This window comes from Gymnoscopelus microlampas (assembly GCF_963454915.1).
Source record: "Gymnoscopelus microlampas genome assembly, chromosome: 4".
Lineage (NCBI taxonomy): Eukaryota > Metazoa > Chordata > Actinopteri > Myctophiformes > Myctophidae > Gymnoscopelus > Gymnoscopelus microlampas.
Window position 1 is genome coordinate 53,931,510 of NC_139941.1, and position 13,337 is coordinate 53,944,846.

General features: G+C 44.8%; 1 protein-coding gene across 1 annotated transcript in view; it reads left to right on the forward strand.

Annotated features, from left to right (window-relative positions):
• The window catches only part of aebp1b (AE binding protein 1b), a 35,788-nt gene extending 22,466 nt beyond the window's left edge, over positions 1-13,322 (forward strand). The window contains exons 15-23 of the mRNA XM_084055631.1: positions 370-566; positions 1,886-2,062; positions 2,684-2,850; positions 7,133-7,381; positions 9,135-9,484; positions 9,703-9,842; positions 10,775-10,874; positions 11,203-11,369; positions 12,264-13,322. Coding sequence (XP_083911757.1) covers positions 370-566; positions 1,886-2,062; positions 2,684-2,850; positions 7,133-7,381; positions 9,135-9,484; positions 9,703-9,842; positions 10,775-10,874; positions 11,203-11,369; positions 12,264-12,644 — 1,928 coding nt within the window. The 3' untranslated portion in view covers positions 12,645-13,322. The remainder of the gene's footprint in view (positions 1-369; positions 567-1,885; positions 2,063-2,683; positions 2,851-7,132; positions 7,382-9,134; positions 9,485-9,702; positions 9,843-10,774; positions 10,875-11,202; positions 11,370-12,263) is intronic.
• Positions 13,323-13,337: the final 15 nt, after the last annotated feature.

Genomic DNA, 13,337 nt, shown 5'->3' on the forward strand with positions numbered 1-13,337 from the left:
CGGTCACAGCTCTTTTCTGTTCTGGCCCCACAATGGTGGAATGAACTACCCACTGATGTCAGGACAGCAGAGTCACTGCCCATCTTTTGCCGCTGTCTGTCTGTCTGTCTGTCTGTCTGTCTGTCTGTCTGTCTGTCTGTCTGTCTGTCTGTCTGGCTGTCTGGCTGGCTGGCTGTCTGGCTGTCTGGCTGGCTGTCTGGCTGGCTGGCTGGTGATATGGTGATATGGTGGTCGCTTCTGGAGTGTCAGCGGCCGCATGGTCCTAGTGCCTGCCTGCAATTGTTTTATCTTTGCGTTATGACTTTTCAGATGAACTAAACTAAACATCTCCCACCATGTGACCACAACGTGTGTTTTTTTCCTCCTCAGGCGAGCCGGAGTTCCGCTTCACGGCGGGTCTCCACGGCAACGAGGCGGTGGGCCGTGAGATGCTCCTCCTCCTCATGCAGTATCTGTGTAAGGAGTACAAGGACCGCAACCCCCGCGTCACCAGGCTGGTGGAGGGGGTCCGCATACACCTGGTGCCCTCGCTCAACCCCGACGGGCACGAGGAGGCCTTTGAAGCGGTCAGTGTGTGAGAGCCACGATAAACTAGAGGAGTTTTCTTTTGATGAAGCGAGACGAGAAGCAAATTATATTGCTTGGCACAGGGGTCTTCAACAGGGGGTCCGGGACCCCTAGGGGGTCCTCAGAGCTGCTATAGGGGGTCCGCCAAATCTTTGTGTGATGGATTTATTTTTGTACATTAACCACTTGAACCCTAGCGTCCCTATTCTGATTAGACGAACATTAGCTGAATAGCCGATCTACAAGCTCACAACGCCTCGCGCTGCGAGGCGTTGTGAGCTTGTAGATCTGCTATTTTCGGCTAAGAGGTTTGGTGTACAGAGAGAAAAGGAGCAAATCAAGTACTGAAGTTTACAAGTATTGAATGTTTAAGTGGTTAAACAAACATTCATTTACACAACACTGATGATGAAGCTATCTATGAAATCTATGAAAAGGTTTAATCTGCAACACATTTGTAAACAATGTCGTGGGGGTCCCTGCTTCGTCTCTCTCTCAGCTAAGGGGTCCTTGGCTTGGCCTGAAAAACATTGAAGACTCTGGCTTAGCATCGATCAGTTTGTTTTGCTAAAAACCTCAGAACTGAGAAGCAGAGCTTAGACTACTATCTGTTTAGAATGGCTGGAATGCAAGGAGTATATGATCTCACAGCTCACTGCTGCAGGACGAAGAGATGGCCTTTGTTTTACCATGGTGAGAAGTTAGCTCTAGCAAGCTGAGGAGAGAATTAATGATTATAGTATGGTATGGTTAGTATATAGTATGTTTAATATGGTAGTAGTATGGTTATAGTATGGTTTAGTATGAACTGACAGTCAGGGCAGAGTGGGTCAGTCTATCCAGGGCCTTGTATTAGAGAGTTGCGTCACCTCGGAGGCAGAAAACGGTGTCGGTCACATGGTTCATGTAAACTGGAAATAGTGACAAACGCTCATAGACTCTACAGTGCATTCCATAAACCTCCGGTTCAGGGCTCTGTAGAAGGTGACACAACTCTCCTTGTCTATCCGTGTACCTTGGCTGGTGAATGTTTTATGTTGTGTGACTGTTGTAGCCCTGTAATTAAAACTCTTTTTTAATGTTACATCTGAGTCTAAGGTATTATCTGATCTTTTGAGAGTTTCAATTCTGCTAGAATGTTAGAATGGAGTCCATAATATTATTAGCAAGGATTTCCACGTCAGTGTCACGCTGTTCAGTGGAGCGGTGTGCTAACCCTATGAACTTGTGAGATCATTGTATAGATCGGTTTATTTCGAATACCCCAAAAAGTTAGATAGGTCCCTCATTCATTGCTGGTCATGTGTTTTTGTTCCAGGGGTCAGAGTTGAGTGGGTGGTCCACGGGTCACTTCACCAACGAGGGCTTCGACATCTTCCAGAACTTCCCTGACCTCAGCAGTACCCTGTGGGACGCCGAGGACAAGGGCATGGTGCCCAAACTCGTCGCCAACCACCATGTGCCCATTCCAATGGACCTGGAGACCAACAGCTCTGTAAGAGAGAGTGTGTGTGTGTGTGTGTGTGTGTGTGTGTGTGTGTGTGTGTGTGTGTGTGTGTGTGTGTGTGTGTGTGTGTGTGTGTGTGTGTGTGTGTGTGTGTGTGTGTGTGTGTGTGTGTGTGTGTGTGTGTGTGTGTGTGTGTGTGTGTGTGTGTGCGTGCGTGCGTGCATGTTTATGTGAGTATACGGTTAGGGTCACGATTATGAATTATTTTTGACGATTAATTGTCATACAAGTAATTGCGATTAACGATTTAATTGTGTGGCATTTAGGCCTTGTAAACTAAAGTTGCACGGTGGCAGATATGACAAGAACTGAAATACACAAAGAAATGAATGACAATGACTGATACCAATGATCAAAATAAATAATGTATTATGGCCAAAATACGACATATTTAATATTTTACACTCAAAAGTTGTTACAAAATAGTGGAATAGCCGATCTACAAGCTTGTCGGATGAAGCTTTCTCGTCATGGAAGCGATTATTGAAAAACGATTACGATTATCTCAAATAATTGCGATTAGGCGATTATGCAGTAGGCCTAATTGTTGACAGATGTAACATACATATGGAGGCTGACCTGTCAGGCATCATGGTGTTCCATCCACAGATCGCCGTGGAGACCAGAGCCATCATCTCCTGGATGAAGAGCCACCCCTTCGTCCTGGGAGCCAACCTGCAGGGAGGAGAGAGGCTGGTGGCCTATCCCTATGACAACCACCGCCTCAGCCTCAGCACCACCGCCTCACGCACACCTCACAGCCGCAGGAAGAGACAGTATGTCTGTCTGTGTGTCTGTGTGTCTGTCTGCCTGCCTGCCTTTCCCTTCTTTTATGTCCTCAATCACACATAACAACCAGAACAATATTTGGATGTTGACCTACAGTGGGTGACCATTGACTTTGTCGTTTTTTTTCATTCTTCTCATGCGTTTCATGCAGGGCATGTATGATTTCCACTCTGTGCCACTAGGGGCAGCAGCGGTCTACTGCCTACAGCCCACAGCAGACAGCAAGAATATATTTGTTACTAGTTACTGTATATCCTCTCCAAACTGTACATACATTACTTTACACTTTTGTATTATGTTTTGACACTTGCTTTGGAAAATGTAAACGTATGTTTTATCATGCCAATAGCTCATTTGAATAGCAAAATTGTTTGTTTTGGGGTTTTTAGGCACTGTTTTTCCTAGAAAGACAGAGAAAGATCCTGTATGTTGCTTACAGTACAAGATGTGACATTTATATTAAGCAAAATATTAAGCAAATAAAGTTAGATAGCATGATGCTGCGCTTAACATTAGTTTAATTTTAACGTCTTAATTGATAAAACGAGACGGGAAAATAAACGTATTTTTTTCTCTTGCCAATAGATTGGGTTTTCTGTTCAGCGTCGGGCAGTCAGGAACGCATCTCTGTCATTTTAGAAATGTTCAGACACACATTGGTTTCTGTCTGTCTGTCTCAAAAGTCTGTGGAGAGAGAGAGAGAGACAGACAGACAGACGTCTTATATGTTTTTTTTTTCTCGCATCAATTGTTGTGTAGTAATATTCCAACATTTTCCTCCATAAATGAAACAGCCCAGCTAGTGTAGCGGTTAAAACTGATGTCCGGTGATTTTTCGACCCGTGTTAGAATCCCACGCGATGAGCATACAAATTATTCAATCTCGTCTATTAGTTTGTATTGGCCAGTGCGTTATATATATATAATGTATGTATAATGGATTAATATTCATAAAACCAACAGACAGACTTTTATTTTAAAACATAGCAGATCTACAAGCTCGCAAAGCATAATGGTGCAACACTTTGTGAGCTTGTAGATCGGCTATTTCCACTACTACTTTATGGGACACTGCTCTCTCTCTCTCTCTCTCTCTCTTTAGTTTGATGAACATTGAACCTCATAATAACATCACTCCGTTCGCGACTGCATACAGAACGTGTGTCGGCTCTGATGTTTATTAGACAGCATGGACCTCCGCTCAGGTCCTGGAATCCAGAGCCTTATGTCAAGACTTGGCTGCGAGCACATCGCACGGCAGAAAGCACAAAAACCAAAGTGGCACAGCCTGTCATGTCAGATAACCCCGAGCCACTTTGGCAGTTTTTATAAGACAGGGGTTATTGGCGTCTTTTTGGTTTGTTTTATTTTATTTCCTCGTTTATAATTATTTCCTCCTCAATATTGTTTAAGAATTAATGTGCTATCCATGACATGCTGTCACCAGTTTACCAGTTCACTGTCTGTTATTTAATGATGATCGAATATTGGCTAAATGTTTACAATTTCTTCTGTCCAAACAATGAAAAGCACTTAGAAAAGGCAAGTGAGTCTCTCTTTAATTAAGCATGATGAGCCATGTGTTTTCCACAAAACAATTGAATATCATTGAATATAATGGCACCCTTGTCATACTATGTTATTATAGCTTTCAGTTGGCCACCACAGGCACAGACAGTGCGTTTTAGCGCAGCGCGGCCTGGCGCAGCGCGGCGGAGTGGTTGCGTGCGGGGGGTCGGGGGGCTTTCGTGGGAGGGGGGGACGGGTGGATCAGAGCTTAACCCTAAAACCGAAATAAAGTAACAAAAAAAACTCCAATCCGCTCAAGAACCGCGCTCCCCCACTTCCAAAATTAGCACTAGCCTACAACACTGGCCCAGTCTCTTGCCAAACCGGTTATGTTAATGTATGCAGCCTATTCCAAATAAGCCAAGTGAGGAACTCTGCTATCAGGTTCCCCCTCCCCCCTACAGTACCTCTGTAGGCCTATCTCTTCTATCAAAGTATTTGTTCAGATACAAATTCAGAGCGGCCAATTTTGATATTTTTAATGCGCCTACATGAAGTTAGAGGGATGGGCAGAAATGGTGTAGGGTGTAGGCTATTTTCAACTGTTAATGGGTTTTTCTTTCTTCACAAATGAATTCTACTTTGTTGTACAACAGTGTCCCATAAAAGCTCACAAAGTGTTGCATCATGATTTGAATTCCGACTGAAAACGCCACCCTTGCGTCTCCGTGTGTACAACCAAATACGCATCTTTCCTGCACCGATGACGCTTGGGGCTTTTACAGCGCTGCTCCTACACTACCACGCACCGTCAGCAACAAGTGGACATGGAGTAAATGTACTTAGTTACTTTCCGCTTAGTTACTTTCACGTGCATATAAATGAGCCACGCGGTTTTATAAGAATGAAAACAAACGCCTCGCTGTTGGCCATGGATCACATGACGGTCGTCTGTTACGGTCATGGATGAACTCAAAATGTTACTTGAGTTCAATCAAAGTAAAAGTACAAAAGTATTGGCAAATATACTTAAAGTACTGAAATATTTGAAAATAGCTGATCTACAAGCTCACAATGCGTCGCAATGCGTTGTGAGCTTGTAGATCGGCCATTTTCAAATAGACTATGTGAAATAGGGCAAATAATGTATGTTTTATAATGTAATGATTTATATCTGCAAAGTAACTAGTAACTAAAGCGTTCAAATAATGGTAGTGGAGTAAAAGTACAATATTTTCCTCTGAGATGTAGTGGAGTAGAAGTAAAAGTAAAAATAGCAGATCAGCATGCTTATAGCGTGGGATTCGAACCCGGGTCGTAAAATCACGCGACATCAGTTTTAACCGCTACACTAACTAGACTATTTCATGTACAGAGGAAAGAGGTAAAATGATACTATACAGAAATTGATGCGAGAAAAAAAAACATATAAGACGTCTGTCTGTCTGTCTCTCTCTCTCTCTCTCTCCACGGACTTTTGAGACAGACAGACAGACAGACAGACAGACAGACAGACAGACAGACAGAAACCAATGTGTGTCTGAACATTTCTAAAATGACAGAGATGCGTTCCTGACTGCCCGACGCTGAACAGAAAACCCAATTTAAACGCTCTAAGCACACGTAATTATTGCTAGTTATTATTATTATTATTATTATTATTATTAATATAAGACATCTATCTGTCTGTCTGTCTGTCTGTCTGTCTGTCTGTCTGTCTGTCTGTCTGTCTGTATGTCTGTCTGTCTGTCTCTCTGTCACACAAAAAAGTGACTCCAAAGCGGCACCTTGTGGTAGTATTTGGAACTTAAATTTACTGCAAAGCGGGTGAGGCAAATGAGTGAAGTGATTCTCTTATGAAAAGCGACAAAGTCAATGGTCACCCACTGTATGAAGCAAATCATGTTGCAGGAAACACATCATCAATTATTACAACATCATTCAAATATCGCAACGGATTAAGGAGAATGTCCTCTTTCCCTGCCAGTTCCTTAGCCCTAAAAGTCGGCCTGACCCGTTGGTCCACATCATGTCATCCATCTCTCTCCCAGAGATGTGCTTGGCTAAATATATCCTTCTGGTGCACGTTCAAAGCCTTTCATTGCTCCTGTTTACGACTGCATCGTCCCTTCCTTTATCCTGTGCTCAGGCCCCAAAGCCACTCTGACTATGATATTGTTACATGTCTGTCATGTTTCCATAACACTGTATGTCTGTCTGTCTACATGAACCCTAGCATCCACATGCACCTTAGCATCCTGGTCTGTTAGTCCGTATATAGCCAGACGATCAGAGATTTCCGCCTGGTGATACATCTGGTACATCTAAATTCATTGAATGTGCTCCAGGATGCCAGAGAAACCCAGCAGTAACAAAGCTTTGAAAAACAGACCTGATACCCTTTGATATGAAGCATGGCCCCTGTAGTCTGCATATTGGTTCAGTGAAGCTTTCACACTGTTTCACTAATCACACATTAGGACTTGGTCATACGCATCTTTCAGTCAGATTACAGTTTTAATCAATGTGAATGTAGATAGACGTCTGACCATACATCCCGGTAGGTGTAAATCTCTGGTATTCTGGCTATGAGAGACTAACATCCCTATTCTGGACCTGTATGTCATAATAGGCAAACATTCAGCAAAAACAGCACAGGGGAAAAAAAGGAGGGGTCCAAGAAGAGACCCCTGGGGGACCCCTGTCATACAAAGTATAGGGTTTAAGTGGTTGGTCACTTCTTCTTCTTCTTCTTCTCAGGTACGAGGAGGAGGAGAGCTTCGATGTGACGGAGTGGGGGAGGGGCTACGACGAGGAGCGTCCCGAGGAGGACTGGAGGAGCAGAGGCTACGTGGATCCTGAGCAGGAGTGGCGAGAGCGCGGCTACGACCGAGGATACGAGCGCGGCTACGACCCCGCCTACGAACGCCGCCGATACGACCAGGGCGGGCGCGGCTACGACCAGGACCGCCGATACGACCAAGGACAGGGTTACAATCAGGGACAGGGGTAAGGACAGGTTTTTGTATGTTGTATGTTAATCTCAATAACCCTGGTGTCCCTATTTAGGGCAAATGTTAATGTGTCAGGAATAATAATAATAAACTAGAAAAAGTGCTCCTCGGAGCACAAGTCTCCGCCAGCAGACTTGGGAATGTTGGGAATGTTCTAATTCTTATGTTCTAATTCTTACAAAAAATAGAACATGTTACTGTGTCATAGTAACATGACACAAGTGTCCTATCCGTCTGTATAAGTGTCCTATCCGTCCTGTCTGTATAAGTGTCCTATCCGTCCTGTCTGTATAAGTGTCCTATCCGTCCTGTCTGTATAAGTGTCCTATCCGTCCTGTCTGTATAAGTGTCCTATCCGTCCTGTCTGTATAAGTGTCCTATCCGTCCTGTCTGTATAAGTGTCCTATCCGTCCTGTCTATGTAAGTGTCCTATGTAAGTGTCCTATCTGTCCTGTCTGTGTAAGTGTCCGCCATATCTCAGCCATTTCGTGATTATTCCTGTCTTACCTCACTTTGAAAGAGGCTAAGACTCTTTGAAGGTGCACATGTATTTATAGGCCGCTATACGTCACTAGCCAATCAGATCACACTATTTCACCGTATTGTCACGTGTCACGTGAGGCTTGACCAATGTTAGCTTGACATGTGGAAAGTGAAAACAATGTCTCCTGGCGGAGACAATAAATAATTACAAATAATATATATATTTTTTGACACAGAATGAAGTGTTTAATAGTCATGAACAGACTCATGAATGATTCCTGGATAGCTTGGTTCCAGGCTTAATATAATAAATATATATATATGGGCTGAAATGAATGATATCTGTGGAACCAGAGCTGGTAAACAAAATGGCCGTCACTGCGATGATTTTCGAACTCGGAGGGGGATGAGTAGGCTCAAGCGAACTTCTCAGCGTTCGGCACGGCAACTCGCGCGCTTTAGCTCGCTCGATGGTGCCTTTCGTGGCTCAAGTTTGCTTGAGACTTCGCCGCTCTGTCGCGGTCCAAAACTATACTTTATAGGCGAAGAAAAAGAAGTCTGCTGTTGTTGGAAAAAGTAGTGTCGATAGTGGGAGTCAATCCCAAGAGGTATAGATTGGGATTCTAATGATGTCGAGGCACGCCACTGAGGCCGGTGCTGAGATTGGGTATTCGGGCTGTATTAGAATGTGACAACGCCCACCGTTCCCAACTCTTCTAATGTAGAGTGAAAGACGCCCCGTCCAGTAGGGCCCCTACGAGGCCCTACTGTGCGAGGCTACTGAGACCGGGGGTAGAAAGGCTGCATGCCTATTTGCCATATGCAGAAGTATAAAGAGAATGTGTCCTCTCTGTTTTTGTTTTTGATTGAACCCTAATACGGTGAAGCAGCATTTTGCTTCTATGGGCCGACTGCTTGGAATAAACTCCCATGATACCTAAGACAGGCCCCTCTGTGGATAGGTTTAAAGCACAGCTCAAGACTTACTTCTTCACCCTTGCTTTTAGTTGATCTTTTTCCTATGTCGCTGTGTTGCTGATTATGTCATCGCTGTGTGCTTGATTCACTGCCTTTTGTTTTCGCCATTGTTAAACTGCTTTGATGTTTTTTCTCTGCTTTGTTGTTGATTTGTGTTGCTTTTTTTCTGTACAGTACTTTCGCTTTATTTTATTTTATGTATTTCACCCTGTAAAGCACTTTGAGCTGCATTTATGTCATGAAAGGTGCTATATAAATAAAGTGTATTATTATTATTATTATTATAGGTACGACCATGGACAGGGACAGGGGTACGATCACGGACAGGGGTACGATCAGGATCCAGGACAGGGCTACGAACACGGACAAGGGTACGAACACGAACAACAAGGCTACGGACACAGAGAGGAAGAGGAGGATGACCGAGGGAGAGGAGGAGGAGGAGAAGGACGCACGGAGGCCGTTGAAGACGAGCCCAGAGCCATCCCAGACGAGTCTCTGTTCAGGTGGCTTGCCATCTCCTATGCTTCCACCCACCTGACCATGACACACACCTACCACGGCTCCTGCCACGGAGACAACGCCGCCGGCGGCCTGGGCATCGTGCAGCGGGCCAAGTGGAAGCCAGTCAGCGGCAGTAAGGAGGCCATTTATTTTTTTCTAGTTAATACATGCACTTTCCCTCTCAAACAAACAAAAAGCTAAAAATGTATAATTGCGTGGTCCAGTTTGTGCAGTGCAAATTCTGAAGCTAGGATGTGCCTCCCTGGCGGTCTAACTACAGTATCTCTCTTTATCTCTCTCTCTCCCTCTGTCTGTCTGTCTGTCTGTCTGTCTGTCTGTCTGTCTCCTCAGGTATGAATGATTTCAGCTACCTGCACACAAACTGTTTTGAGCTGTCTGTGTTCCTGGGCTGTGATAAGTTTCCTCATCAGAGTGAGCTGTCGTATGAATGGGCCAAGAACAGAGAGGCCATGCTGACCTTCATAGAACAGGTGGGTCAGTAATGAACCTTAATGCACAAACCTTCATAGAACAGGTGGGTCATCAATGAGCCTTAATGCACAAACCTTCATAGAACAGGTGGGTCAGTGATTAACTTTAATGCGCAAACCTTCATAGAACAGGTGGGTCAGTGATTAACTTTAATACACAAACCTTCATAGAACAGGTGGGTCAGTGATTAACTTTAATACACAAACCTTCATAGAACAGGTGGGTCAGTGATGAACTTTAATGCACAAACCTTCATAGAACAGGTGGGTCAGTGATGAACTTTAATGCACAAACCTTCATAGAACAGGTGGGTCAGTGATGAACTTTAATGCACAAACCTTCATAGAACAGGTGGGTCAGTGATGAACTTTAATGCACAAACCTTCATAGAACAGGTGGGTCAGTAATGAGACTAATGCAGAAACCTTCATAGAACAGGTGGGTCAGTAATGAGCCTAATGCACAAACCTTCACACTAGCATTGAACCTTTGGTCCAAAGTGCAGTAAGTCAAATGTTTTGTTAATAATAGTAATCATTGCTAGAGAGCAGGGGCCTTCAACAGGGGGCCCGGGACCCCTAGGGCGTCCTCAAATCTTTGTGTGAACTTTTTTTAGGTCGGCCATATACTAGCCTGGTTCCAGACAAATCTGCCATTGCAAAAAAGAATTGCCCTGCAGGTTCCACACAGAGATTCCAGACTAATATCTACACAGTGATAATAGTCTGGCCATGCCAGGCTAGCTATTTACGGCTTGGTGAGGAGTATTGAATGTTTAAGTGGTTAAATGTCTGAAAATAGTGTTAGAGTGTATTAACTGTAACTGACCTACTGGTCCAGATGTTATAGTCACCTCTGTAACTGACCTACTGTTCCAGATGTTATTGTCACTTCTGTAACTGACCTACTGTTCCTTGTGCGTTGGACCCAGGTGCATCGTGGGATACGGGGCATAGTGAAGGACCAGGACGGCCACGCCATCGTAAACGCCACCATCTCTGTAGAGGGCGTCAACCATGACGTCACCACATGTTAGTTATCCTTCTATCAATTGTCTGTCTGTCTGTCTGTCTGTAAATAAATGCTGACACAAAATAGACACGTAGATGTAGAATATGTAGAAAATACTATGTATTGGTTGGGCCGATATATGGGGCATTATTTCTCCTCTCTATCCCTCACAGCAGAATGCAAACTGTTGGGGCCAGAGCCTTCTCCATCTAGAGAGAGTTCCATCATTTAAACTGTTTAACTTTAAGCCGTCATCGTTTTCTCACAACATTTAAAAATAAGTTTTATTTGATCTTATTGTTTTCTGAACCAGTACAAACCCTCTCTGTTCATTCTATGCATCTCTAGCTCCAACCGGGGACTACTGGCGTCTGCTGAACCCTGGGGAGTACAAAGTGACGGTCCGCGCCGAGGGCTTCTCCTCCATGACCAAGCTGTGTGTGGTGGGCTACGAGCCTGGAGCCACGGCCTGCAGCTTCAACCTGGCCAAGTCCAACTGGGACCGCATCAAAGCCGTGAGTCTGTTACACCTGGGCTGTGTCCCAATGGACTCACTCCTTCACTACCCCCTACTCCCTCCCTATGAGGACTATTATAGTGAAACCTGGCATAAACATCATGCCAGTATCATGGTCAGTATCATGCCAGCACCTTAGCCAGTATCATGGTCAATATCATGCCAGTATCTTGGCCAGTGTCATGGTCGATATCATGCCAGTATCATGGTCAATATCATGTTCAGTATCATGGTCAATATCATGCCAGTATCTTGGCCAGTATCATGGTCGATATCATGCCAGTATCATGGTCAATATCATGTTCAGTATCATGGTCAATATCATGCCAGTATCATGGTCAATATCATGTTCAGTATCATGGTCAATATCATGTTCAGTATCATGGTCAATATCATGCCAGTATCATGGTCAATATCATGTTCAGTATCATGGTCGATATCATGCCAGTATCATGCCAGCATCATGGCCAGTATCATGCCAGTATCATGGCCAGTATCATGCCAGTATCATGGTCAATATCATGTTCAGTATCATGCCAGTATCATGGTCAATATCATGTTCAGTATCATGCCAGTATCATGGCCAATATCATGCCAGGTGGTCAGTATCATGCCATCATCATGGCCAGTATCATGGTCAATATCATGTTCAGTATCATGCCAGCATCATGGTCAGTATCATGCCAGTATCATGGTCAATATCATGCCAGGTGGTCAGTATCATGGCTGGAATCATGTCAGCATCATCAATTTTGTGTGTGAGAGGGGGGGGGGGGGGGTGAAAGGGAGAGAGAACCTAAACGAGTAACCCTGAATCTGATGCTGATGCTGAACAGACCAGCATTAGCCCCTCCTTCACTGCCAGTCTCTTAACAACCAACCTGCCCAACAGATCATGGCCCTGCACGGCAACAAGCCCATCCGTCTGGTCGGCAACGGCCACGGCAACGGCAGGAGGCAGCAGACGTCCAACGTGGTGAACAGGCGCGTGTCGCTGAGCGGCGGACAGGCCACGGACCCTGAGGCGCGCCGCGAGCGCGTGAGAAGGATCAAGATGGCCCGCATGCAGCGTCTGAGGCAACGGCAGCGACTGATGATGTCCACCACCACCACGTTGCCCCCCACCACCACCACCACGGTGCCCACCACGCCACAGACCACCACGTCCTGGTACGACTCGTGGGTCATAGGGGAGGGGCAGTCGTCGACGCCCGGCGGGTTCACGGACTCCATCTTGGATTACAACTACGAGTACAAGATAGATGACTATTGAAAAGTACACGCTAACGCACACGTGATCACATGATCACCAGTGCACACGTGATCACCATAGACATGTAAAGGTAGACGCCTCCTCCGGCTCTGAGGTGTCTGTATAGCGTCTGTCTGTATAAATATAAAAAGATATTTTTATACAACTAGATTCTGACAAGTCCCAGAAAAGACGCGCTGTGATTGGCCAGTAGTCAGGAAGCTTGCCTTCTCCAAAATGGCGGCCTGCTATACAGGTCGCTCCAATGAACTGCAGAGGCCAATGAGGTATCTAGGTTTCTATATCTATGGTGATCACTAGTGCACATATGATCACATGATCACTATGATGGATCAGGGCCACACAGTGCACAGATGAAACTGCCTGGAATGTAAATTGTAAATTAAAATGTCACCATTTCAGTTTCAAAGCCAACACTGGGTTACATTTTGTTGTTGTCGGGCAGGAACCTCATGTCTCCACATTTCAATGTCCTTTTTTTATTAATACCCTAACGTGTAGATCTGCTATTTGACATTTATTTTTAAGTGAAAGTTAAAAGTAAGTGATGTGGATATTTGAGGTTTCCAACAGACCGCGGCAATTTGTAAATGTACTGGGCTGAATGAACGAGACATTTATATTGGTTTCATATCATTACAAATAAACATATTTCATCCCTCCCACCCACCCACCCACCCACCCAATTTTGAC